Here is a 25,520-nt window from a genome sequence, read left to right as displayed (position 1 = left end):
ACTCTTCCTGCTCATGTTGCATCTCTTTATTTCTTTAATGTACATATGCAGGGGTTTTTTTTTTTGTCAATGTCTGCATTTGTTTTGCAGCTTTTGTTCACTTTTACATCAGTGAAGAAATGTGCCTTTTTCTCCCTAAGTGACCAAAGCTTGGTGCAGTCATTTTTCTTTTTCACCAGCAAATCTCGAGGTTGATTTACTTGAACAAACCACCACAGTGTGGCCTCTGCTCTACTGAGAGATACAACAAGGAAGCTTTCCAAAAAGTATTAAACAAGGCTAAGGAATAACCCATGTCTGGAAAAGCTAAAACAAAAATTTTGAATCCTAAATGATCCACTTAGTTTTTGAAATCATATTTATGTGTGCCACAGAGATGTACATTAGCAAATGTTTAAAGGATGCTGTTGATTTGATGACGTAGAGTGTTTCAAACTGTCAAGAAAACCAGGCATTTGTTTTGCAAATGCAGATACGCCTTTTTATTTGCATACAGAAAATATAGAACATTTTCAGTAACAGTAGTCCCAAAGACACACCGGTGAAGAGCATCAACATGACGTGATCCCAAATGAGAAACAGATTATTAGTTTTGCAACAAAAATAAATCTCCTGTAAACAAGTTGTAACATTTCAAGAGTTCATCTCTTATTTTCCAGAATCAGTACAATACTCTCCTATACTTAAGTTCTCCAAGAAAAGCAGTTTATGAAGCGATATCTTCTGTTGTAGGTGAGGTGGGAGGAGACGGGGTTTTCAGAGGTAAAGGTTCCCCAGGCGCCACCAAGAGAACATTGTTCTCTTTCTTGGGCAGCCAGACCGCCGGGTACAAAGGCTCCAGGAACTCCGTCTGGTACTTGTGGATGAGCGTCATGGTCTCACCCACCCCGTAGAATGCCAGTAGGCCTTGCGTGTAGTCCACATAAACCCCAATACGACTAAACATCTCCACATTTAGGGGAGTTTCCACATCACAGTGCCAGGTGGAGAAGTTACGGCCATTCCACTGAAGGCACCAGGAGAAGCTGTTCCCCGTGATGCAGCTGTTGCTCTCATTGCCCTTGCGGTCGATGCTCTTGTACGTGAGGCCAACATGAGTGCTTTCACCTTGGATGTCTGCCTCAAAGTAGTGCCGGCCCATGTAGAAGCTCTCCACAGCCAGAACCTGACGGCAGTTCTCAAAGCGCTCGGGCACATCGGGGTAAGGATGCTGCCAGGGCGAGGTGTTTGTCACCTTTTTGTTATCCTCCGTTAGGCGGAGGAACTTATGAGCCGTTGCAGGATCAAAACTCACTTGGGCAGCATCTGCAAAGGATTGTTGAACATGTCAGTTTACTTATGTTACGCAACAAGACAGGCAGGAAAGCAAATAGCTGTAGTCCCAAAGATTACAGTGTAAACACAGATACTTCAAAACTACACTACAATATGGCTGTTGTGCTATATTAAGTAGTTTTGTGTTAGCTAATTTATAGTTTATGTTTCAGTAGACTCACTGTAGATTTACAAAGTTGTGACACCATGAGTGCAATGGGTACCTGGTTGGGATGCTGGGAAACCATGAGGAAAACATAATGCAATGATCAGGTGAAAACCAAACTTCGAGTAGATTTCCATAAAATGATACTGCATTATGTTTACTGGCTTGTCCTTATTTTCTGCCATATGCATACTACTATAATGGTGGATGTCAGTCAGTGCATTAATGTAATTCCGTAATTCCCATGAGGGAAATTAAAAAGTTGCAATCCTGCCCTGAACACTCAGTTTCACACAGTTCTCTTTTATTTCTACTCTTGGCTCTGTATTATGTCAGTGGAGGGGAATACCCTGAATATGGTCATCTCATTTACACAACTCTAGCTGTGCCCACAGAAGCTCCGCTCATGTTGTTGGTCTATTTGGTCTTTTGAACAGTACATTTGTTTTGATAGCTTGGTCGGCATTATCAGCAAAAAGCCAGACTCGTTCTCGGTGGGTGCTGTTCTATGTTCCTACTGCCTGCTGTGGTCACAAGCTCTGAGTAGTGACAGAGAGAATGAGATCGTGGGTAAAACCTGTGGAAATGAGGGACTTGGTCATTTTGGGAGGGATTCAGAGTAAAGTCCCTATTTCTCTACATCCACAGGAACCACTTGAAAGTGGTTGGGGATCGCTCAGGATGCCTTCTGAACAAGGCCCGACAGCGTCTCTACCACCTCAGATGCTTGAGAGACTTCCGACTGCCCTCCAAGGTGCTCAGGAACTTTTACTCGTGCACCATAGAGAGCATCCTGACGGAAAACATCTCAACCTGGTTCGGGAACAGCACCATGCAGGACAGACGAGCTCTACAGAGGGTTGTGCGGTCAGCTGAGCGCACCATCCACTCCGAGCTCCCTGACCTGCACTCAATCTACAGCAGGCGGTGCTGGACCAAGGCCAGGAAGATCATGAAGGACCTCAGCCATCCCAACAACAGACTGTTCTCTCTGCTGAGGTCAGGAAAGCGATTCCGCTCCCTGAAGACCAACACAGAGAGACTGAGGAGGAGCTTCTTCCCGCAGGCGATACGGTCTCTCAATCACACCACCACACAGTACTGACCCACACATATGGTTCTTACACACACACTGGACATTCTGGACATTTGTTTACACTAGTGGCCACTGCACAACTACACTGCGTGGTCATCAAATCAAATCACTTTATCACAAGTCACTTAAATAAATCACTTTTAAGCATATTTGCACTGCACAAGACACTTAAATATGTGGATTGTACAACCCTGGACATTACATTTCTTTCATTACCATTTATTAGTTGTACAGCTGCTCTTATTGTTCTATATTTCTTCATATACACAATATATTTTCTATATTGTGTATTGTGTATTTTGTTGTACAGTTATTTTATTTTTAACTTTAATTTTTATATTTTATTTTATTCTTTCCAAGTTAAATTTACCCTTCATTTTAATTTTCATATTTATTTCCTATCCTAGTCATAGTCTTTTATTTTAGGTCACGAGCAGTTGTCTAAGCATTTCACTGCATATCGTACTGTGTATGACTGTGTATGAGACAAATAAAATTTGAATTTGATTTGAACTCCTAGGTAAGCATGCCCGGGCATTTCCTACTGGAGGGAGAACCTGGGGTAGACCCAGGACACTGTGCTTGTGGTCTTCATGAAATTTGCATCCTTGCCAAAACCCCATATTCATTATAGTTTTAAAATAAAAGACAGACTATAAGCACATCCAAGGTTGTTTTTTTGGTTCTGGAAGCATATTGTTTGCTACTCGCAGTTCTTAACTACAGAAATACTTACACTTTAGAAAGTCCGCCCGTGTCACCGGATCTGGAAGAGACTTGATGTGTTTTGCTGCAACAATAGCCTTTACTGTTGTCTTTATTCCCACTTTGTCTGCAAAAAAAGAAGACATATTTTAGTGTCTCATAAGACAACATGTTTAGATTTCTCTTCATGAATTTTGTTTTTATTATGCACAAAAACGTTCTCCAGGGCAACAGGTATGTGCTGTCGTTTCATTTCTTATGGTGGCATATTAATGACTAGCAAAGCAGTTTCATCATGAATCATACATTCTGCTCTTGCTCAAGCACAGCTAAAAATTCTTTACAAGACTGAACATGCCCCGGCAGCTACACAACTCTCTGGATCTCTGTGCTCTTGCTGCTGCTATGTAGTTGCTTCCTGCTCACTTTCTTACCGCTTTTGCACGTTTCTTTGACTTTGCCTATGTATGAAGACACCAGCAAGGCACAGAGCTCCTGCGTGGAGTCAACAATCACACGGCTGAAGTGATTCAGACAGTCCATCAAGCCGATGTAGACACCAGGCAGGGAGATATCAGTGGCTTCTTTTTTCCACTCTGCGTATTCCTAGAAAACAAACACGGTGGCATTCAGGAATGAAAACTGAGGCATTTCTGCTGCCTTTAGGCACGAATGACTTCCTGTCTCGTTGAGAAATACAGCAAATGGTAAAGGAAAAGGAAAAGGCAGACAGTGGAAGCATTTCATCATTCGCAAAAGATTTTTATATATATATATATATATATATATATATATATATATATATATATATATATATATACACATACACATACATACACACACACACACACACATACATACACACACACACACACTTAAATAAATTTGAATTTTAACTGAGATGCCTGTTAAACAACACTATATTTAATTCATAGACTTCATAAAGACTGTCTCACAAGTGCAGTTGTATGTGTCCAGTTGGAGGGGCCGAATATAATGCGAGTAAGCAAAATAGTGTATAAGTAGTTTACACGATGTGTTTTTAGTTGTCTTTATGAAGTTTTCTTCCTCTCTGATACACCTGTCCCTCAGTCAGGTGTACAAAGATTTTGTACTATAAGTTTAACTCATAAACTTTTAATTTGAATTTCCAACAGTTCCATTAACATTGTTGCTGTTATCATTAGGTGAAAGGTGATATTCAAAAAGCCCAACTTGTTTCCTTTCACCTTGACATGAAAAGTAGGTTGAATCAAAACAAGCTCTGCTACCTTGAAACAAGCCTAAGGACAGATTTCTACAGCTTTTCTTCCATAAGCGGGACAAAGACTAGTTATGACACTGCTGTTTTGAATTTGTACCTGCAGGAAATCCACATCATTTTTGTTCTTGGAAATCTTCTCCATCTGCACCTGAGTCTTCTTCAGATCTGTGCACCTCTGCTCCAGGTGAACCCGAATGCCCTCGGCTTGCTGCAGTGCCTGCTTCTCCTCACCCTCCAAGATCTCCGTCACCTCCTTCTTGGCTCGCTCCACCACCGCTTGCAGCTCCTCAAACTGGCTCTCGATCACTGCTCGTACATCCTTCACAGATTGCTGTAAAATACTGCCTTTAGTTTCTCTTAGTGTAAACAGAGTTCACATTCTGACATAATAACTTTTAATTACTTTAAAAGTTACAGTAAGTAACATGTAGGGAACCTGGCAGAGCCACATAACTGCAGACTCACTGCAGGAATTCTTCATTACTCATTACTACTACATGAAAAATATGGATTTCCTCTCACACCTCAGAGAAACCAGTTTGATTTGGGTGACTCTGAAATATCCAGGATTACAAACTGTTGAGTTCACAGGCCAGAAATAGCTGCAACCGACTCATTTTACTTAACTGTTGTGACTCTGTGTGACTCACAGTGAATCATTTCTAATGTTGTGTTTACCTCAATGGAGACTGTATTGAGCTGAAGTTTGTTGATGGCATTTTCTGCCGCCGTCATCGTCTTCATCATCTCATTCTGTTTCTCCCTCAGTTCGTTCTGTTAACAGAGCAAGAGTCAGTCAGCTTCCTCATAGAAAATATGTGTAGATGTTAATATCTAGATTGTTTCAGGGAAAACTTTTGCTCTCTGGTTCCTTTTATTCTGAAAGGGTCCGATATCTGACCCTAGGCTTGTATATCTGTGGTTTTCTGTCAAGTCAGGTCTAAATTGCTCAGGCAGATCCAGGCAACTCTGAAGCAGAGCAGCTATTCTGATATTAACTCCTACAATTGTAGGCCCAGCGGGAAGCGCTACAAGCGTCTCTCTGAGTCAGCATGCAAGTGCAGGTTTGAAATTAATTAAAAATATATATATTTAATTTACTGCCAGGACAGGGATGTCCTACTTCCTGACTCATTTTTATATCACTTCCTGAAACACGACACCAAGTTACAAGTGTTAGTTAATTATTGTGTCAGGCAGATGATACTTTGTGTTATTAATGCTATTGGCTTATCCAACCAATAGCATTATTGAAAATAATATTTGGGAGCTTTTGTGCCTGTGCACCAGCTTACACACTGATAACACGTGTGCCCAAATTGTGATGTTACATTACAGGTGGAGGATCATTTCATTTCCTAGTCCATGTTGCATTACATTTTTGTCCTATATAATCAACTTGGAAATAGTTGTCTCCGTATCATAGTGGCTGTTTAATATTAAAACTAATTAAAATTGATTCACATCAAGGTTCAGAGTCCTCAGCTGAAGCTGTCCCTGCTAACTCCGTGTTCATTTTAAAATCCCCACTTCCAGCTTGTATTGTTTTACACATGTTTTCCTCTGCTGTGGTACTTCTACAATATTTTATATATTTGTTGTCTATTTTGTTTGTGAAAGAGATGTGAAAATTAATAAAGACCATTTATACTATCTATTAACATGACTGCTGAGCAGTCTTCACAAAATCAGATCCGTGACTGCCTCAAGAGATCATTAATAAGAGTTTGATGTGTTATTTGTGACCAATTCAATGCTTTTGATTGTTTTCATTATTCCCTGACTACATCATGTCAAACATGACGAAACGTTATTCTGATGAAGAAGTTAAGCAAAGGTGACCTTTTGTTTGGCACCATGACAAATATCTGTCGTTATTAAGCGAAAAACAATCTTTGGAAATACTTCCAGTGGTTTATGTTAGTCCCACTTTGATCCACACAATATTTGCTGAAAAGGTAGTTAAACATCTGAAGAGTCTTTTCTATAATCAGTAAACCCACAACTCCTACTGAGTTCTGTAAGACAAGAAAATGTTAAAAATGATTTCATTGAATCATTTCAAACAAAATAATGTTTTAATGCTTTTCTTGTGCTGTAAAAAGGGACTGTCCTGCTCTCCCACTCCAGGAGGGTGGACAGCGGGATCAACCTAAACAGAAGTGACTTACATAATAATTCTCTATTGTTCAAATGTGGAACGAAAGCTCTGAAAAGGAAGAGGAAGCATTCATCATACTGTGCTTTCTGTTTTTCTTCTGTCTGGTGTGTGTGCGTGTGTGTGTGCGTGTGTGTGTGTGCGTGTGTGTGTGCGCGTGTGTGTGTGATGACCTCCATGTTCTTTCGTTCAAAACTAAATACAGTGGAACCCCGGCTTACGAAGACCCCATTTAACGAAAAATTCAAGTTACAAAGGCACTTAACGGCAATATTTCTGCCCGTGGTACGGCAAAATGCCCGAGTAACGAAATAGATAAAATAGAAAATTTAAAAAAAATGAAATTAAATTCCATAATGTTATGTACATGTACGTACATATGCATACATACGCATGCTTTCTTCAACCTCCGCCACCTCCTCCTCCACCAAGAACTTCGTCTTCAGCCAGCATCGCCTCACTCAAAAGGCGATGGAAAAAGGTGCTTCGAATTTTTGACTTACGAAAGACCCTCTGGAACAAATTAAATGCGTAAGTCGGGGTACCACTGTACTTAAAATCACATTTTGCAGGTCACCAAATAAAGAATATTTGATCAGCGGTGGTGGGATTTCCGCCTACGCTCCTCCCACCAGTGTTTTCTCTGCAGTTCTAACAAAGAAGTCAAAGGTTTTGTAACGAGAGCGCTCTTCAAATAACTGGTTTTGATTTCAGGTCTGTGCAGGAATCTAAGCTGGAATGTTTGATGGCAGTCACAAAGAGAGATGGGCTTCAGATTTAACTACAAAGCCAAACGTGAGCAGATGACCTCCAGAGTGGACGCTGAAGTACTGTTAACTGGATGAAGCATTTAGAGGAACATTTGAGCTGTGCTGCTCCGACCTGCTGACTTAGACACTTTAGATTTAGTCTCCTCTTTAGTGCAGGGAAGCAATAATCTCCGATGTGATTTAAAGGATTATTTATGAGCTCAAATTCCTAATTAATGACACAACTGCTGTCACAGTCTTATTCCTTTGATAGTTAATCTTTTATTTACTCAACACTTTACTCGCCATCCACGCGACCTTTGCCACACATTCAGCAACGCTAAATATGAGATAAGAAATCCTGACATTAAATTCCTAGAATGGACTCATTTTAATTAATAGCGTCTCTCTTTGACAGTTTAGTTTAAACAAAACTCAGGTATTTATTAAAAATAAAAATAAATGCTGAAAATATGAGTGTTTAATTGCCTCATTCTATCTCCAAAAAGAAAGTGTCTCAGTTCAGAGTCCCCTAAAGCAATGAAAGCAGCTGATTCTCACATGCTGACATTAAAAGATTTAAGGCAGCAGGAACTCTTAAGGAGACCCAAAATAAAACTGAATATTTTCAGTTGGGAATTCAGCCTGAAAATTCATATCAGATGTGTTGAGGTGCTTCAAAGGAATGTGCACACAGTACAGGGAAACACTTGCCTCGATCTGATTACGAGCGTCCACCACAGACACGGTGTTGTGCCCCTTGTGGTCCTCGTTCACGCAGTCCTGGCAGATGCAGCAGGAGTCGGTGGAGCAGAACAGGTCCAGGGGCCACTTGTGGCTCTCGCAGGTCCGCCTCTCGATGTCCCTGAGCGGGTCCACGAGCCGATGGTTTTGAAATTTTGGATTTTCCAGGTGAGGCCTGAGATGGGCCTCGCAGTACGACACCAAGCAGGTGAGGCAGGACTTGAGGGCCCTGCGGGGGCTTTCAATGCAAGAGTCACATACCACATCGTCGGGGCCCAAAGGTTCCTCCTTATCCTGGTCCTCTTTTGGTCCTTCTTCTGTCTGTGGTTCTGCTTCCTTTTTGTCCTCTTCAGGCTTCTTGGGGTCCTCGGACTGATTCAGGTCTTTTTGGATCTCGGTCTCCTCCGCTGTCGTTGACTCTTGACTCTGTTCCTCACTGTTTTTATTTACATGAGCGTCAGCTGTTCCATTCTGTTTGGGACTGCCAGGCTTGACGGGACACTGTGGACATCCTTTACTTTTGTCTCCGAGACAGGAACCGCATACGGAGTGACCACAAGCTGCCGGCTCCCCCTCGCTCAGTTTACCTGAGCAGACATGACACAGGTTCTGCTGCTGCTGCTGTTTGGGGAGAGGAGCTACTTCTACAGCTGCTGTATCTGCCATGTCTTCAGCTCTTCTTTGAGCGCCTGGCGTCACTTCCACTCTTTAAAGCTGTGTGGAAATAACTGGCTCAGCCACTTCTGTCAGCCAGCAGTATCTGATCGCAGTAGAGAAAGCCACACCTAGATGATGTGAGAGACGGTCAGGACTCATAGTTTCAGTCAGAACTCAACCCGCCCCTTCAGCACTCACATGCAAACAGATACACACCCACCTCCACGTCTTTAACACTGAAAGAGGGAGGAGGTGCAGGGTGGAGTCCACAATGCAAACCAGGAACAGAGGTGTAGGATTGCATTCTCCCACATGCGCTATGTTTGAATATGCACTGAAACTTACAAGTTCTGCTACCAGTAAGCAACAACTGACCTATCTACTGTCTTTATAGACACACTGATTAGGCCACTCACTGCTTTCCCGCCCTGCTCCAACAAAATTAAATTGAAAACTGGTCTGGATAAAACAGAGGTGATCACTGCTGCAGCCTTTTGCTTACTCACCCTCTTCCTCTTTCACTTTTCTGCAGATAAGCAAGAGGAAAAAGCAAATGCTGATAGGATCAGGTTTCAGCAGCGCCAAAAGCAGACGCTGCCACCCAGTGTCCATAATAATGCTTGGCAGGTACTGCTAATGTTGGTATCAATCCAATACCATGTACCCAGTAAATACAGGGCTGGTATAGCTGATACTGATACTTCTGACCTATAAACTTATGAGATGCACATCAGTGAATTCTGAACCCATTTTAATGAGCATTAAATCTCTGTGCTGAATGTAAACGTGCCAGTCCTAAAGCCTGGGTCAGCTTGTGTTGTTTAAATGTGCTTATTGTGTTGTAAATAAAGTAGACATGACAGGTTCAAGATATTGTTCCCAACGTGAGTGTGAGGTATCATTTTTTTAATTAAAAAGTAATTATTATTTAACACAATGGATGATGGAAACACAGCACTCATCCCATCTCGACAGTATCGATATCACTAACAGCGCAGGTAACGATTGTAGTAATACTTTTGATCAATCCGCCGGTCAGGGTAATAGAAAGTTACGAAGTGAAGAGCAACAGACTGTAGAGGAAGTTCCACAAACACTCACAAACTGTTAGATTTGTTCCTTCTATCGAGAATAAATGTTGCTAAACTGCAGTTTCCTAAAGTTTGTGATGCTCGTTCCTGTTTTTCACACATGTGCGTAGACATGCGCACATGTGACCACATGTCCGGGCTTTGTCCGGGTTAAACAAACACCACCTGATCATAGTTCAAGGTAAAGGTGTAGGTGGTGTTTGAAAGCACCTTAGCTGTAACAGCAGTCTGACGCTTTTTAAAGTCTTAAGATTTACCTTCAGTTAGGTTTATCGTTCCCAGGCTGAGGGGAGGTGACGGGATTCTCTTCTTACCGGGGTTTTTCTCCTCGGTAACCGATCAACAGGTGAGACAGCACCGCCTACTGACCAATCAAGTGTCCTGAAAACTGCGTCGTCACTCCCGGACACACACACACACACACACACACACACACACACACACACACATATATATATATATATATATATATATATATATGTGTGTGTGTGTGTGTGTGTGTGTGTGTGTGTGTGTGTGTGTGTGTGTGTGTGTAGTAATTTCTATGAATCTTTTTTTTTTACATTGTTTATTAATTGTAGTTGTATTCATTGTGTATTTTGGTTTCATGTAAATGTATGTTCTAACTTTGTGTATTGTGAATGTAAGGCAAACAAGGGACAATAGGTGGAAATTCGCAATAGCTATAAACCTATGTGCAGTGCATCAGCCTCATGTTTCATATTTGGACTATGTTAAACTGCACTGTCCCTTTTAAATAAAGGATTATTATTATAACCCATCAGATTCTCCTGTGTCTCAGTGACAGTGCTGTGATATTAACATGATATTTATCGAAAAGCCTGTCCAAGAAAACAGTTTGGCATTCACAATTGTTTTTAATTAAATGAAATGGCATGTAAAGAAAACAAAAATACTGAAAGGAAAGGTCATCTTCCAGTATGATTTATCTCATCTTAAATGATTTTATCTTGCATTTAAAACGATTTCTATCATTGCTGGATGTCTAATTTTTATGACACAGATGCTGAAGAATCTGTGTCCTCTTGTTTGTCTCATTGTCTCTGTACACAGTGACGAGTTCCTGCCTCAAGGGCCAATCAGAGTGAGAGGCACTTGCTCATCAGCATCTTGCATCATTTAAACATCGGCTCTTCACATCATGGTGTGACAGGTTTGCCACCTGGTACTAACACGATGGAACAGCATCCCCACACTCTGACTTGGAGAATGCATGGATTTTGAGGTGGCCTTTAAGAAGCAGCTACAAACTCATCTTTGTATATTTGCTTTTGAGTAACCTCTGAAATCTGGATATCTTAAGATCCCTTTTACCAGCTCGGTATCTACCTAATAAAAAAAAGCACTCTATAGTCGCTCGGGGAAGCCTCAGCTACAATAAATAAGCCTTTTAACAGGGCTGTATTATTACAGCTGTGTGCCCTCTTTCTCCTTTCTTTTTCCTTCTTCGACAGATAATGTTTTATTTATTGCACTAATGGATTTCTGTTGTTCTGTGTACTCATGTATCAGCTTCTCTTCTGAGGGGCAGCACTCTGGGATGTCCCACATCTCTGTTAGCAGTCATAAAGTTCCGGGCTTTCCCGAATGCTGCTTTGAATAAAATCCTTTTCAGTTACCTGCAAATGCTTACCTTATAATCAAAGCGCAGAAATAAAACATGCTCCAGAGTATCTCTGAATAAATGCACATTTTTTAAGAGTTTACTAAAACTGAATATTGGGCTGGCTGATTGCTTCTGCTACACTTTAAGTGTCTCAAACAGTTGCTTAAGGTATTCTCTGTGTCAGAGTATGAAACAAAGCCTTTATTCGTCCATTTTTAAGTCACATTTTCACCCCATTTACAGCCCAAGTGTTAAACAGGAGAGCGACAGCAGGGGTGACAGGCAGCTCATTCGTTTACAGGAATAAAAAGCAATAGCATGATTTTTATTTCAGTAACTTCATGTTAGAATTTATTATGTGAAACACACGCACACACACGCACGCACACGCACGCACGCACGCACACACACACAATTACATCCCTGACCTCAAGTCCAGGAGCTACAGATGCTTTTTTTAAAAAAAAAGAAAAACCAAAATTAATCATTGTCATTACTTCTGCCATTGGTCAGTGGATGAGATCAGAGGCCTGCCTCATGATGCAGATTATTATGAATGAATTCCTCCCCTGGCTAAGTTAGCTTATCAAGTTCAGATTTCCCTGCAGTGTCGGGTCAAGTGCTCTGTGAGCAAAACTTTACGGGTTTAAGCACCATTTCTGAACAGCCTGGGTTGAATTCACTGATGTCCTGTAGGTAAAAAGAAACTTATTCAACAGTTTCTGCTGAACGCTCTTTACAGATTTGACAAAAAGTCTTGATTTATTTGTCCGAGGCCACTGCACCCAAATGCAACGTAATTACACCTGTCTCCTTTACACCTAACAGAAGTGTATCAGTGAAAGTACTAAGAGATAAGAGATGTTTGCAGTAATCTGTCAATGATTTCGTTCTGACTCTGTCATCCTGTTGCACACAAAGACATTTCCCACAGTATCAGACCACACCTCCACCCTGAGTACGTGGTCATCAGTTTTTTGTGGTTTTATTAAACTGGTTGTATTTTCATGACTTTTTTTTTGCTTCTGCTCCCCTTGGGGTCTCTTTTACAGCAAGGAGCTGCACACTTGGTTAAATAGCCTAAATATTAGAGTAAATGTGGTGCAGATTAAACCTCAGTTTAAACATTTTATGTTATTTCTTGTCACATCTTTTTTTAAAAACACAAATGGTCGTCACCCCTCCATTGATGTTCCCAAAAGTAGTATTGTCCTCTATTTTACTTTTGGAAACATTCTTATTTTTGAGGTTATTTCTAGCCAAAGTGCTCGGGTTGTCTCAGATTTTCAAAGCAGGACTCTACAATTTCTTCACACAATGCTCACTTTGTTGTATTTGTTCATGAGGCAGGCCCCAGGTCAGCTGCACAGCTTTGTTTAATTCAGCTCCCAGTGTCTACAGTCAGGCCAGTGTTTGATTCTTCTTTGTGTTAAATGAGCTCTAAAGGTGTAGGATATTCATTCAGTTGATATGATCGTTAAGACGTGGGGTTAATTTCCTAAGATTAGAAACTGCGCATCGATTCAGGTCCTATTCCGTGTGTTAGAGGTTCAAACTGCGGCAGCAGAAATACTTGTGCTTTTGAGCGGCTGAGGTCATTAGTCCGAACAGGTTTTTTCTTCTGCTCGCCCTCCCTCTGTCACTGCACCCCCACCAGCTCTGTGATGGGTGGGGCAAACACCATCAGTTCCTGGTATTTGTGGAAGAACAGGTGCAGGCGGGACGAGTAGGTGTCCTCCTGATATGGCAGCTGCTTTTCAGTCAGGTATTTGGACACAACAGGTTTCACCTGCACAAGAGGAACAAAGTAACCATAGTGGGAAATACGTAAATACATTTAGCAATTTAATAATTATCCAAAGTTCTGTGATGGTCACTTTTTAAACTGTGTGCTCTCGTTTTGTTTGTGCCCTTTGCTCTGCAGAAGAATCCAACAGTTCTGCAACAAGCAGGTAAATATATTCATCTGTGATGTCCCACCTTTAAACACATGTTGTCTGACAGAAAGGGGAAGAGATGGTGCTCCACGTGACAGTTGATTAGCGAGTGTCCAAAGATCCGGTCCAGCAGAGGGTTTCGCGGCAGGTTCAGGACTCCGTGGGTCATCTGGTGAATCCTCTTTGGTCGACGAGTTGGAGAAAACATCGGCAGACCGATATGCTGCAATTAGAAACAGTTTGGCATCACAAGTTATGTGGCCTATTGTACTCTTGCCAGCCATGTTAATAGGTACACCTGTTTAACTACAGTCTTTTTCGTCAGTAATAAAAGACCTGGAATTGTAATTGAATTGAAATTTAGGCACGGAGACATGTCAGCTAAGAACAGGAAACTGAAGCTGCAATTCACACAAGCTTCCCAACACTGGTCTCATGAGTCTCGATTTCTGCTGCGATATTTAGGGCTCGAATTTGGTACGAACAACACAAAGCGTCGATCCATGCACACGACCCTACCAGCATTTCAGACTGCTGGCAGGGGTGTGATGGTTAGGGAACACTAAAAGATATTTAAATTAAGCTCAGATTCTTTGTATTACAACACAAAGTGTTTAGTGTAATTTCTGTGTAGTCTCAAAGATTATCGTCAGACAGAGATCATGGAGTTCAGCAGGGTGGGGGTGGGGTGGAGGTTAATGTTGGACGTCGGCCAGCAAAACCCCAGGAGAGCTGGGAGGACAGATTTTTGATCCGAACCCCCCAGCAAGAACAAACACTTTCCACTGGTACACTGCTGACTTCTCTTCAAGAACCTGTGTTTTCTAATCCACCTTCACACGCTTTGATCCGAACAATACACAATGACCTGCAGGCATCCATCTGGGAAAATCATGCATGAATTGTTTCTTTTTATCCCTTTAGTTCACTGCCTGCTCTGAGAACACAATGCTGCATTCAAGCTCCTCAAAAGACCCTGTTACAAAAAACACCCTTATGATCATTTCACATGAACCGAGCACATAAATCTGTGAGAAGTGACGAATACATGTGCATAAATTACTTATGTTTTCCCCAATTCAAGACCAAAGAGTATAAAGGTATGTGGTGTGGCGATTAATGGATACTGATGAGATACATGTATCTATTCATAATCATCTAAAGTTCTCTAAGATGTGGCCATTTAAAAACACTATTTAAAAAAATAAAATTAAAATAAAGCATAATTCTTGTTTTATTTTGGATCTAGTGCTTCTATCAGTTATGTTACAAATCCAGAATCTAACTGGAAGTAGGAACATCTGAAATGCCATTAACAAAACCTGGGTAACAGACGTGTGTGCTTTCTTTTTAATGACCACTAGGCAGCAATATTCGACACTAGCGAGGTTTCTCAAACGCACATTTTTCAAGAGTTTTACTACATATTGGGCACGACAGGGTCATCGTTTGTGTGGCAGCAGTTCCTGGAGGCTGGTTGTTGCTGGATGAAGTGGTATTGCTGGTATTCCAGTGGTGGCAAATCTTGAAAAAGTAAAAGCTGCACCTCAGTGAACCGTTTCAAAAGGCACAACTTTTACTTTGAAGGAAAACCTGCATTTTTAGGTTGTTCTCACAGTTTAGCTACGGCACAGAGATTACTGGCAGAGTGTCACTTCAATTCAAATGATCAGCACAGCAATATGCTGTGAAAGCAGTCACAAGGGCATTCTTGACACCCAGATGAGGAATACACTTTTTTCCTGCAGGGGGAAATCGCTTAGACATTTTCTTGATGAGATTATGGTCCCAGTCAGCCACTTTGAGTCATTTTTACTGATCTTGATATTCAGAAGGAGGATCATTAAAAGCTTGGCGCTTATTTTAATATCTGTCATCTTACTGCTCTCTCACTGTTCAAAGACATGAAAATTTTATATAAAACTAGTTGGAAACTAATTGGACACCAACATAATCCAATTAAAACTACATACATCAGAGCTTCACAGCTATCTGAATATTTTAGCTACAAAATGACATCATTTTGAGCTGAATATGAAATACAAGACGTCACAAACAAAATTCACTGTAACTGTGTCTTATAGGTGTCAGCAGGCTGAATTCTCAGCTACAGATACCGTGTTCTCACCTGGAAGATGTTGACGTGGATATACGGCACAGAGAACATCGCCCTGCACACGAGCATACACAGCAATGCTCCGTAAGGCGACGTGAACCCGGAGACATTGATGAGCAGCCAGTACTGTGAATACAGGCCCAGGGTTACCATCAGGATGGTCCTAAGGATGTGGGCCAAAGATTGTCCTTTGAGCTGAGCTGCAAAACCATGAGAGTGTGCATGAGAGTAAACTCGCACTGCAGTGACACAGACAAGTAAGACAGAGACTCGAGGAGGATCACAAGGTTTAAAAAGTGTCTCAACTTTATGCTGAGTTTCACATTTAACCTTGAAGCAAACACGGCTCGTCTTTGGTCCTCTGGCTCCTCTTACCGAGCGCAACAAGCGGAGTGATGATCGGCACGGCCAGGGGGGCTATGAACAGGTAGATGATGCGAGGTAGGAAGGGCACCTTCCACACGCTGGAGTCACCCAGTCCAATGACATTAGTGTGAGCGTGATGCATCTTAATGTGGCCCTGAATCCCGGCTCGTGCCGAGAATGAGCCACAGATCTGAGGGGATGAAGAACAAGTGGAGGTGTTCAATAAACCAGCAATGATGGAGCACATGAAACAGTCAATGAACATTATCAAGCTCCGCTAACAGCTGGAAAGGACAATGGTCAGAAGAGATTTGGATATTCTTAGCAATTAATAATCAACCAAAGGTCATTAAAGCTTCTTAATCATATCACTTATAATGCGCATTGCTTCATTCACTCTTGCAGACATTGCTGTTTATAGCAGGTTGTAACCTTTGGGGTTGAAGGAATAAACATGCTTTGTGTGCCTAACACAGGAGGTCCAAGACATTTGTGCTCCAATATTGTTAAGAAAAATTGGAATATTTTGTCAGTCTGTTGCTTATTTAATTACACCTGTGGTGTTTCCTGCGATCAGTGATGGCTAACCCGCTAAATCCTAAATAAAACAAGGTCTGTGTCCATGTGGAGATGAAGAGTGCACTGAAATACACACCAGACGGGGAGGATATTGGTGGGACACTGCTGCATAGGCACTCAGAGGCTGAAACAACGCGCTGCAAAGATTAGTGAACCATTTATGTTCAATGTTTTTAAAATGTGTAAAGAAAACCATTTGCGTTTTTTAATGAATTTCACAGAGGCTCTTCAGAATGAACAGCATATACATGAAGGTTTTGGCAGCTCTGGTGAAATCAGAGCGCTGCTATCAGCTCAGTGTGTATATCGTTACATTCATCCAGCCATAAAAGTCCTGGAAAAACAGAGTCATGAAATCCTAATCTGATGAAACTGTGAGCAAATCACCAAATGAGGAGGGTGTGATTCAGAGCTGTATCCATTTAAAATGATGCAACTATTTACTGTTACATAGTTTCTTGGAATAATACAATCACTTAGAAATTAAGTGGTGATGTTTTCTTCTCATTTCTAGCTCTACATACAGTAAGAGAAATTATTATTTGATCTACTTCTGAATTTCACTTATCAAGAGATGAAGAGTCTCTAGTTCTTATGGTAGTTTCATGTTTAATAGAGAGACAGACAAGATTGTAGAGCTGGACAAGGGTGCAATGGCCGACAAGACCATCAGCAAGAAGCTTGGTGAGGAGGTAACAGTTGCTGCTCATGGGGTGAGGATGATCATGAGAAATGTGTTGGATCAGGTGGAAACATTATGCTTTAGGGCTGTTTTTCTGCTAAGGGTAGAGAGGGATCTGCAGAGGGAGCTGAAGCTTCAAGATGACAGGCGGCAGCCAAGAGGGATTCACACAGTTTCATTTAGCCCACATCAGTGGGCTAAAATCCCTCCTGAGATGTGCACAAACCTGGTGACCAGCATCAACAAAGGTGTCTTCACCAAGTACTAAGTCATGTTTTGCTCTGAGATCAAATACTTGCGTCGTTCGATGACATGCAAATCAATTAAAAACATGTTTTTATGGATCTTTGGTTGTTGTCAATTCATTATTTCCCACAACTGTATTTGTTCTTAGATTCTACTAGAGTAGATTTGCATGATTCACAATTTAAAATAATCCATTATCTTATACTGGGAGCCCGGTGCAGTACAAGACAGCAGCTGTAGCTTCATATTCATGATAATGACCCTCAGCAGGGAAAAAACAAATGTCCCAAAATGTCCAACTGCTGCTCTAAGCACACAGCTACAGAGCTGCGTGTGAGAATACAGAAGCTTTGCCCGCAGGTACTTAATGACAGCCTTTCAAGTCTATTTCTGCACATCTCACCTCGATGAAAAAGACGGCCCAGAACCTTCCCCAGGCCTGCGACTCGCTCAGCGCCCCATGGCTCGCCAGATGTGTCCCCTTGACGGTGATGACAGCGTGAGCCACGCCCATCAGCAGGACGCCCGCAGAAAACCCCAGAAGCCTCGAGGAGCCCAGCAGCAGGAAGGCTGCAAGACAGAACGCAGGGAATAAAGATGCTACAGATCCTAAAGATGCTGACTCTTTAACCTTAGACTGGCAGCAGGACACACACTGCATTACTGCTGCATTGACTGTATACATCTACTGTTATCGCTCACACACATTCTTTCAGCCTTTGATAGCAGACAGCTGAGGCTCAGTGCCAATAAGTGTTTGCAGTGAGCAAACATTCTCATAGCCACCATGAACAGGAAGACATCAGACGACTATTTAAAGATTTACTTTTGTGTTTTCATTGTTGAATAAAGCAGGACAGGTAACCAATAATAAATTGTGATTCTAAAATTTTCCTTGCTGCCTGTTACGGTTCAGCATGACTGGTTTGGGTTTCATTATTCTCAGGTGGGGTTGACGGCCTGGCTTTGTTGGGTTTTTCCACCCTGGGGCAGAGCCTCTGGGTGTGAGTCCCTGCTGCACCTGTTTGCAGTGAAGTCATCAGGAGTATATCAAGGACAGGCGGTGTCACAGCACCATCTCTGTCTGCGTAGTGACATTCAGGCCGCCTTTGTAAAATCTGTCTTTTGTGGTTCACTTGGAAACTTCATCCGAACCCTGTTTGTCTACCTTTTTGCACCACCTCAGCAATCAGAGGAACTGCTTACCAGGACTCCACCTGCCTGCCTGCTCTCCACCTATTCCCCCACTTGCTGATCCAGCTCCCTCAGAGTCGAATCACTAAAACATAAATTTGATACCTGCCTGTTAGATTACATTCTAATTTATACCTTCTTTGCTGGCAGAGCACCTGAGACCCTTTTTAAATAGAACATGCTCACTATTCCCTGCTCTGTCAAGGCTCAAGTGATGAGTCACATGATCAGAGTAAACCTTTGCAAGAACTGGAAATGAAAAGCAATCAGAATAAATGCTTACATTTACCATGAGTCAAACTATGTAATGTGAAGCCAGCATGATGGGCAGGAAGCTCAGGTGAAAGGATGACAGTCTGGAGGCGGACACTGTTACCACACTGGCTTCCTTCCACTGTCACTGTGTACTGTTTACTATAGTTTAGTGTCTGCATACAGTAGAAGCAGGCTGATGATGAACATGAGACGAAGCTTTAAATCCACTAATCAAAGTCAGTTCTGTTTTTGTCACAAATGTTAACAGCATGGATGGATTACATCTAATTAGACACATGAGACATTGTAGCTGCTGATACTTCTCTGGCTGCCTTTGACAGCAGAGTTTAGGTGACACATTCCCTTTTTAACCCAGTAAAACTGCTAATATGACGCACCTCCTATTTCAAAGCAGCCTATTTCGAGGTGATAAGTCACGAGCTCGGTGCTACACAGTGACAGAAAACCCGTCCGCCTCATTCTGCAACTACATCTACTTCTGAATCATTTCGACATATGAATTATACTGGCCATGATTTATATTTTAGGTAAAACTCACAAAAAAGCAGTTACAAAGACCTGCTGCTGCTGCTGCAGAACTAATCCGTGGTAATTACTGCTACGTCTAAGAGTCTGGAATCAAGCCTGAACCTTAAAGCTGTCAGATCCAATGATCAAGTGACGTGAGTCACAATAGACAGCAGTCCAAAATGAGGTCAGTAGCTGACCACCAGTGACCCACATAAAATGAGACTCCATGAATGTGCAAAGCCAGACTGAGGGGTGACGGTGAGAAAACGCTACGCTGTGTATTTCTGGAAAATAAAAAATTAACTAATGAGACAGTTTTAGTTGTAAATATTGAGTCATCATGATATCACTGTGACTTTTGTGATTTACGTCTGTTTGCTGCTATTTTATGACCAGTCTTTTCAAAACTATGACTTTCAAACAGACAAAATTAAGCAAAACACCTGAACTTTATTATTATGATGGTGCACTGTTCTCCCAACTTTGGAGGAATCATTTCCCACTATTATTAAAATTTATCTAGTCTGTTTTTTCCTTCTTTATGTCAAAATATGACAGATGAATTTTTAGGTAAAGCTTCAAAAACTTTATCCGATGTTTATCGCAGACTTGAAAGCAGGAAGACTGCAAAACACCAGATTTGGTCCTCAGAGCCAGCATTGTTTAGGGAAGTTGTCAAAAAAAAGTTAACCAAGTAAAACACAAGCAGCAACGTCCAGGACTAAAATGTTAAAGCAACACAGAAGTGTCCCCAAAACTGCAGTACCTGTAATGTCCACTTGAGGCCGGCTCCACAAACGCCCCACAGTTAAAATGTTCGACATGTTTACAGGCTGATCTATAAAAAAGTTACGTGTTTTTGTTTACACTAAGTTTGTAGCAGGCCTACATCCCCGTACAGGTGAATGTAGCTGCTAGCTGTCTGCTAGGCTCCACCCCCTCTCATTAAAGTCAAAAAATAGAACCTCTAAGCTACTTTGTTTGTTCTATTGGTTCCTTTTGGAGCATTTTCAGTACAATTACTATACACGGCTAATGTTACGCCTTGCATTGTCAGAGAGCAAGCCATAAGAGAAAGTCAAAAATTCTTCCCTTGAGGTTGGGTGAGCAAACTTATAGTATTTTAATTGTGTGTTAAAATACTATCTCTGTATCTCTGTCTGTGTGAGCGCACTTTGCTAACCAGGTAAAATGAAAACTTAGCACTTCTGCTCTCTAAAACAAACAAACAAATTCCAGCATAGCTAAACTGCCCAATTTGAGGGTTTAATGTGAAACTTTACAAACCAGTCGGTGACATCACAGCTGCTATGGCCATCTTTTATTTACTAAGTTTGCAGTAAGAGAGGCCTCCCAGGCTTTGAGCTTCTGGTTGAGTCGATTACAGAAACACAAACTGACACAAATAATTGTCTCTTAAATGATAAAACCCTCCAAAACAATAACTCATCTATGCAGGTGCAATCACATCTATGACGTTGTGCCTCACCAGGTGGCAGACAGAGGAACGCTGCTGCCAGGATACTGCAATCGACCCCCCTCCTCTCCCACCAGCTGCTCTCCTTCACCACCTTCTGAACCAGCCTCGTCAGCTCCATCATGAGAGACTCCTCCACCTCTTCAGCTCCTGCGCCTCCATTCTTAATCTTTGGGTCCCCTCTCGTCTTGATTAACATCTCTTCATCACCTCTTCCTCCTCCTCTTTCCCTCTCATCCCTCCGCTCATCTTGTACGCTCTGCATCCTGATCACTGGCCTAGAGTAAAGTCACCATGCAGGTTGTGTCCTCCTGTGAGCGGCTGCTGATAAACCCTGCAGCTTGAGCACACAGTACACAGGTCAAAGTTAGCATTTCAACAGTGTGTATTGTCAGAGAAGCCCAGCCCCCTTCCTGCTGCTTCAAGAGCATTGCGGACCCTCCTTTCCTACCTCCTCCTCCTCATTTCTTTCTTCTTGTTCCACCCTGTCAGCTGACTCCTTGGGCAGTCCAGCAGCAGAGGAATTTCTTGTCCCACTGCCCAAAGATGTAAGGTTGGCCTGCGATGGGATGGATCCAAAAATCCTCCTCACACGCGCAGCAACTCAAAACTGCTGCGGCTGCTTACCTCACAGTCAACTCTTGCTCATCTCTGGTTTCTCATATATTCTGCATGTCGCTCACCCCCTGCTCTGTTCCTCTCTCTCTTTGTGTTAGCTCCTTTCCCTCCTCCCCTCCCATCCCCGTAACCTTGGCAAATGTCCTGGGAAAGCAGAGTGAGAAAGGAGGGCTGATTAACAGGGGCCGTTCAGTTGTTTCTCCACAGCAGAGAGGGGGCGAATGTTCAGAATGAAAAGGAGAAGATGCTGATGTGCGAGAATTTCTTTGGCTAGTTTAAGTGTTGGTAAAGGTGAGAGTAGTCAGTAGTGAGTTATATACATATATCTGGTGTCAGCGCCTCTTTGTCCTCTGGAGAGAGGCCACGCTGACTGCAGTGTGCTCTTTAAAAGATACAGAGTGAGTAATTTTTAAGAGAGAGGAACAGAAGAGCACCAGGCCGCCTGACAGCTTCACACACATCCTCCCACAGCCTCGGCTTGTTGGTTTTACTCAAGCACTTATCAGAGTCAGGCTTTTTATCCATTAACACCAGAGAAGGACACATTTTTAAAGGTCCACATCCAAAGGACTGTCTAGGGATGCAAAATATTGCATTTTTCTGGCTTAAGAGAAACAAAAGAGCCACAGTTTCAAAGAAGAGAGACAAACTAGGAGAAGAATCCCGCGTATATTCTATTCTATACAGGCGCTGTGGAGAGCATCCTCACACAGAACATGACATCGTGGTTTGGGAACAGCTGTGTGAAGGACCAAAAAGCTCTCCAGAGAGTGATCCGTACAGCAGAACGCTGCTGCAGGATTGCTCTCCCCCCGCTTCAGGACACCTACACCAGGAGATGCCGGACTAGAGCAGCGCAGATACTGAAGGACCCGTCCCATCCTGGCAACAAACTGTTCCAACTTCTGCAATCTGGTAGAAGGTTCCGCATCTTCCGGGCAAGGACAGAGAGACTCAAGAGGAGCTTCTATCCCCAAGCCATCCGTGCCCTAAACACACACACCCGCCCTCTCACATCATCTATAATTGACTGAGTCAGGACTCTTCCAGACACTAAAAAAAGGCACAATGTACATTTCAATTCCTTTAATTTTAAATATGTTTATATTGTCTATCCTGTAAAATAGTCAGATGTCTATTCATATTAATGTACAGAATTCACCTGCTTGCTGCTAGTACTGCACATTCACCCAATGTATATATATACATACATATATATATACACATTGGGTGAATGTGCAGTACTAGCAGCAAGCAGGTGAATATATGTATGTATATATATACACATACATATATATATATATATATACACATGTATATATATATACACACATATATGTGGCCCGGTCATGGGGAATGAGACAGGACACAGGAAATACTCTTTTGTGGGCTTTTTTATTCTCCGACTGTACTCGGAGGAGCACAGTTTTAATTCTGTAGTTTTGAGTGAAACGGCAAAATTTAACTATTCCACTGGCTCAGCCTAAACTGCCTTTCAGGGTCTGAGACAACAGTAACTATCATATGTACATGTTAAATCCAAACAGTATAGACAACAGTAGTGACCTGTCAAGAAACAAATACAACAAAAAAAGAGAAAACAAAACAAATAAACACATTGTTTACATCCCACAACTTCGCAGGTCAACTGGCAATAAAGTGCACTGTAAACTCTCTTTTAACCCCGGGAGGATCTTAGAAAAATGCATACGCTATCGGACCTAGAGCCACAAATCGACCACGCCCAAAAAGTGCTATAAAAAATTTATATATTAATATTTTATTCCACTTTAAATTAGCCAATCTTTTAAAACTACTTCTCCCTGAACTATCCATGTAAAGTTTTAATTATATTTCGGGGGTTTTAACCCTTTTAATCGCAGTTTAATTACATGTGCGCACCGTTTTTTTTAGCCCCCCGAAACAAAACGAAATATTTAAAAAAAACAAACATTTGAAGTAATATTTGATTGTTATTATAATTAGGCCTTTAGATGGACTAAAGATTGGCACCAACCTTCATTTCGATCGCCTTTTTTTTTTTTTCCGGACCAGAAAATGGTCTCCAGGCGGCAAATGCTCCTCCTCTAGGCCGGAATCGGTGCATGCTCCCGGGTTGACTCGCGACGATGACCGGGGCATGTTGCGTCGGACCCCTTTTTCCAACACACACATCCGGTACCACGTCACAACAAATACGTCATTTCCTGTTGATTAAAAAAAAAAAAAAAATCCAACCTCAAACGGTCCTGGGGCCGAAAATTGTCCCGCCCGATCAGCGGGCGAAGCCGCTGCAGCACGCCGGAAATGACGCTTCATTCCCCGCAGGTCTCTTTAAGCAGCCCGCTGTTTTCCAGCCCCGGGTCAAATGTGGAGCAAGGGCGCCACCCGGTGGACAAATAAAAAAATTACAACTCTAAGGCCAGTACTGCAAGCGGAAGCGGAAGCATTACCGATCACGATCGATTTGACCGTAATTTTTTTGCCGTGAAAAATAGCGTTTATAATGGGTTTCAATGGGGCACAAATCGACCACTAGGTCCGATAGCGTAAGTTTATCGATAGCTTAGCCACTGAAGCTAATTTCCGGAAGTCATACTGAAATTTTAACAGTAAATGTGACCGAACTTTTTTTTGCAGACTTTCGCTATATTCCATTCAACACTGTGCAAATGGCATGTAATCAAAATTTGAAAATAGCCACAAATCGACCCAAGACCCTCCAGGGTTAATTAAACATACATTTCTATGGGAGAACATCATGAACTCACTTCGGTTTCTCCACACAGCTACTGTGCTAGGACAAGTACACACGCAGGAATCACACAGCAAGTGATCTCCCCTCTGAATCAAACAGAAACATACAGAGTTATGCAAAGTGAGTAAAAGTATAAACTTAACAACTTTGAAATCTGTTAGGACACTGTAACTACTCACGCCAACCCGCTCTTCAGTCCCTTTCACAGCACGTGACCATTAAACATGCACCCGTCGCGCGTTAAGAACTGTACAGAAATGGTCACAAACATGGAGTCATTGCTAAAGAAACTTAGCTAATTACAGTCTACTACAACACTGGTGACAATATTTTGCAGTATGCTACACTTTTTAGCACATTTACCTCGTGTGTAGCTAGCCACAGAATCTTTTGCAGTCTCTAACTCTCCAGTGCTCCCGCTCACAGCGCTCAGTGTGACACAAACTTGAGTGCATGCGTGCTCTGGCTTACGGCGGCTCTTAAAGGGACAAGGTTCAAGGTTCAAAGTTCTTTATTTGTCACATGCATAGTTATAAAAGTATAACACACCGTGAAGTGTAGCCTGACACGCTCCTCGACATGTGCAAAAATGGGGGGGGGGGGGGGGGGTAGAGGAAGAACATTATATATAATATTTTGCACATGTCGAGGAGCGTGTCAGGCTACACTTCACGGTGTGAACATGTGACAAATAAAGAACTTTGAACCTTGAACCTATAGACAGAAAACACCCACAAAAAGGTGAAAAACAGCAACCAAGCAGCAAAAAACAACTAAAAATACACAGAAACGAACTGCAAAGAGATGAGAGGTAGTTACAAAAGATACAAACACAAAGAGATAATAAAACAAACTAAGAAATCTAGAAAGTGAGAAAATGAACATAGAGGAAAGACAGTAAGGTAGTCTCTGCGGTTTTAACAATTAGACACTGTGTAGGTACAAAAGGCAGATAAACAGGGAAATAAGACAACCATAGAGATGTTTTAAAAAACAGCTACACAAACCCAGAATAAAACTACATGGAGATGCCAACATCCATTGAGAGACTAAAACAAGGAGATAAAATATCTTCAAAAAGAGTCATAACAACTACAAACAGATGCTATAGAGGTTAAACAACAGTCAAACGGCCTTTATAGAGACAGAAAACAACTGAATTAATAGAAAACAATAATAAAGTACCGCAA

At 41.9% G+C, this 25,520-nt stretch overlaps 2 protein-coding genes across 7 annotated transcripts; both read right to left on the bottom strand.

Moving 5' to 3' along the window:
- Window positions 1–462: 462 nt before the first annotated feature.
- On the bottom strand, window positions 463–10,300 carry trim16 (tripartite motif containing 16). The gene is made up of 7 exons (XM_085417102.1): window positions 10,202–10,300; window positions 8,167–8,981; window positions 5,224–5,319; window positions 4,643–4,876; window positions 3,716–3,887; window positions 3,313–3,408; window positions 463–1,305 (listed from the first exon to the last, which is right to left on the bottom strand). Exons 2-7 carry the CDS (start codon window positions 8,860–8,862, stop codon window positions 707–709), a joined length of 1,893 nt encoding a protein of 630 aa, XP_085273228.1. The 5' UTR covers window positions 8,863–8,981; window positions 10,202–10,300; the 3' UTR covers window positions 463–706.
- Window positions 10,301–11,289: 989 nt separating this feature from the next.
- On the bottom strand, window positions 11,290–24,847 carry fads6 (fatty acid desaturase 6). Of its 6 annotated transcripts, none has more exons than XM_085417099.1 (10): window positions 24,694–24,847; window positions 24,510–24,577; window positions 24,344–24,416; window positions 23,590–23,779; window positions 20,967–21,294; window positions 17,901–18,067; window positions 16,000–16,180; window positions 15,637–15,824; window positions 13,552–13,731; window positions 11,290–13,360 (listed from the first exon to the last, which is right to left on the bottom strand). In XM_085417099.1, exons 5-10 carry the CDS (start codon window positions 21,217–21,219, stop codon window positions 13,211–13,213), a joined length of 1,119 nt encoding a protein of 372 aa, XP_085273225.1. In that variant the 5' UTR covers window positions 21,220–21,294; window positions 23,590–23,779; window positions 24,344–24,416; window positions 24,510–24,577; window positions 24,694–24,847; the 3' UTR covers window positions 11,290–13,210. The 6 variants fall into 6 exon arrangements, with proteins under 6 accessions (XP_085273225.1, XP_085273223.1, XP_085273226.1 ...); XM_085417097.1 differs by lacking the exon at window positions 23,590–23,779 and adding an exon at window positions 21,406–22,561; XM_085417100.1 differs by lacking the exon at window positions 23,590–23,779 and adding an exon at window positions 21,406–22,561 and having other exon boundaries at window positions 24,344–24,577.
- Between the last annotated feature and the right edge of the window lie 673 nt (window positions 24,848–25,520).

This window comes from Rhamphochromis longiceps, linkage group LG8 (assembly GCF_057381845.1).
Source record: "Rhamphochromis longiceps isolate RC_006_pf linkage group LG8, R_longiceps_female_GT1.1, whole genome shotgun sequence".
Classification (NCBI taxonomy): Eukaryota; Metazoa; Chordata; class Actinopteri; order Cichliformes; family Cichlidae; genus Rhamphochromis; species Rhamphochromis longiceps.
This window is presented reverse-complemented; position numbering and strand designations above follow the sequence as displayed.

Bases quoted from the DNA above. Each gene is read 5' to 3' on its own strand.
- trim16 (XM_085417102.1), bottom strand. From the start codon at position 8,862: ATGGCAGATACAGCAGCTGTAGAAGTAGCTCCTCTCCCCAAACAGCAG. The intron at 5,320-8,166 runs GCAAGTGTTTCC...CTCTGTTAACAG, and splicing joins ACGCTCGTAATCAGATCGAG to AACGAACTGAGGGAGAAACA. The intron at 3,409-3,715 runs GTAAGAAAGTGA...CTTTTTTTGCAG, and splicing joins CAAAGAAACGTGCAAAAGCG to ACAAAGTGGGAATAAAGACA.
- fads6 (XM_085417096.1), bottom strand. From the start codon at position 21,219: ATGCAGAGCGTACAAGATGAGCGGAGGGATGAGAGGGAAAGAGGAGGA. The intron at 18,068-20,966 runs GTGAGGCACAAC...TCTGTCTTGCAG, and splicing joins GTTCCTCTGTCTGCCACCTG to CCTTCCTGCTGCTGGGCTCC. The intron at 13,361-13,551 runs GTGGGACATCAC...CCTCTTGTGCAG, and splicing joins CAGACAACATGTGTTTAAAG to GTGAAACCTGTTGTGTCCAA.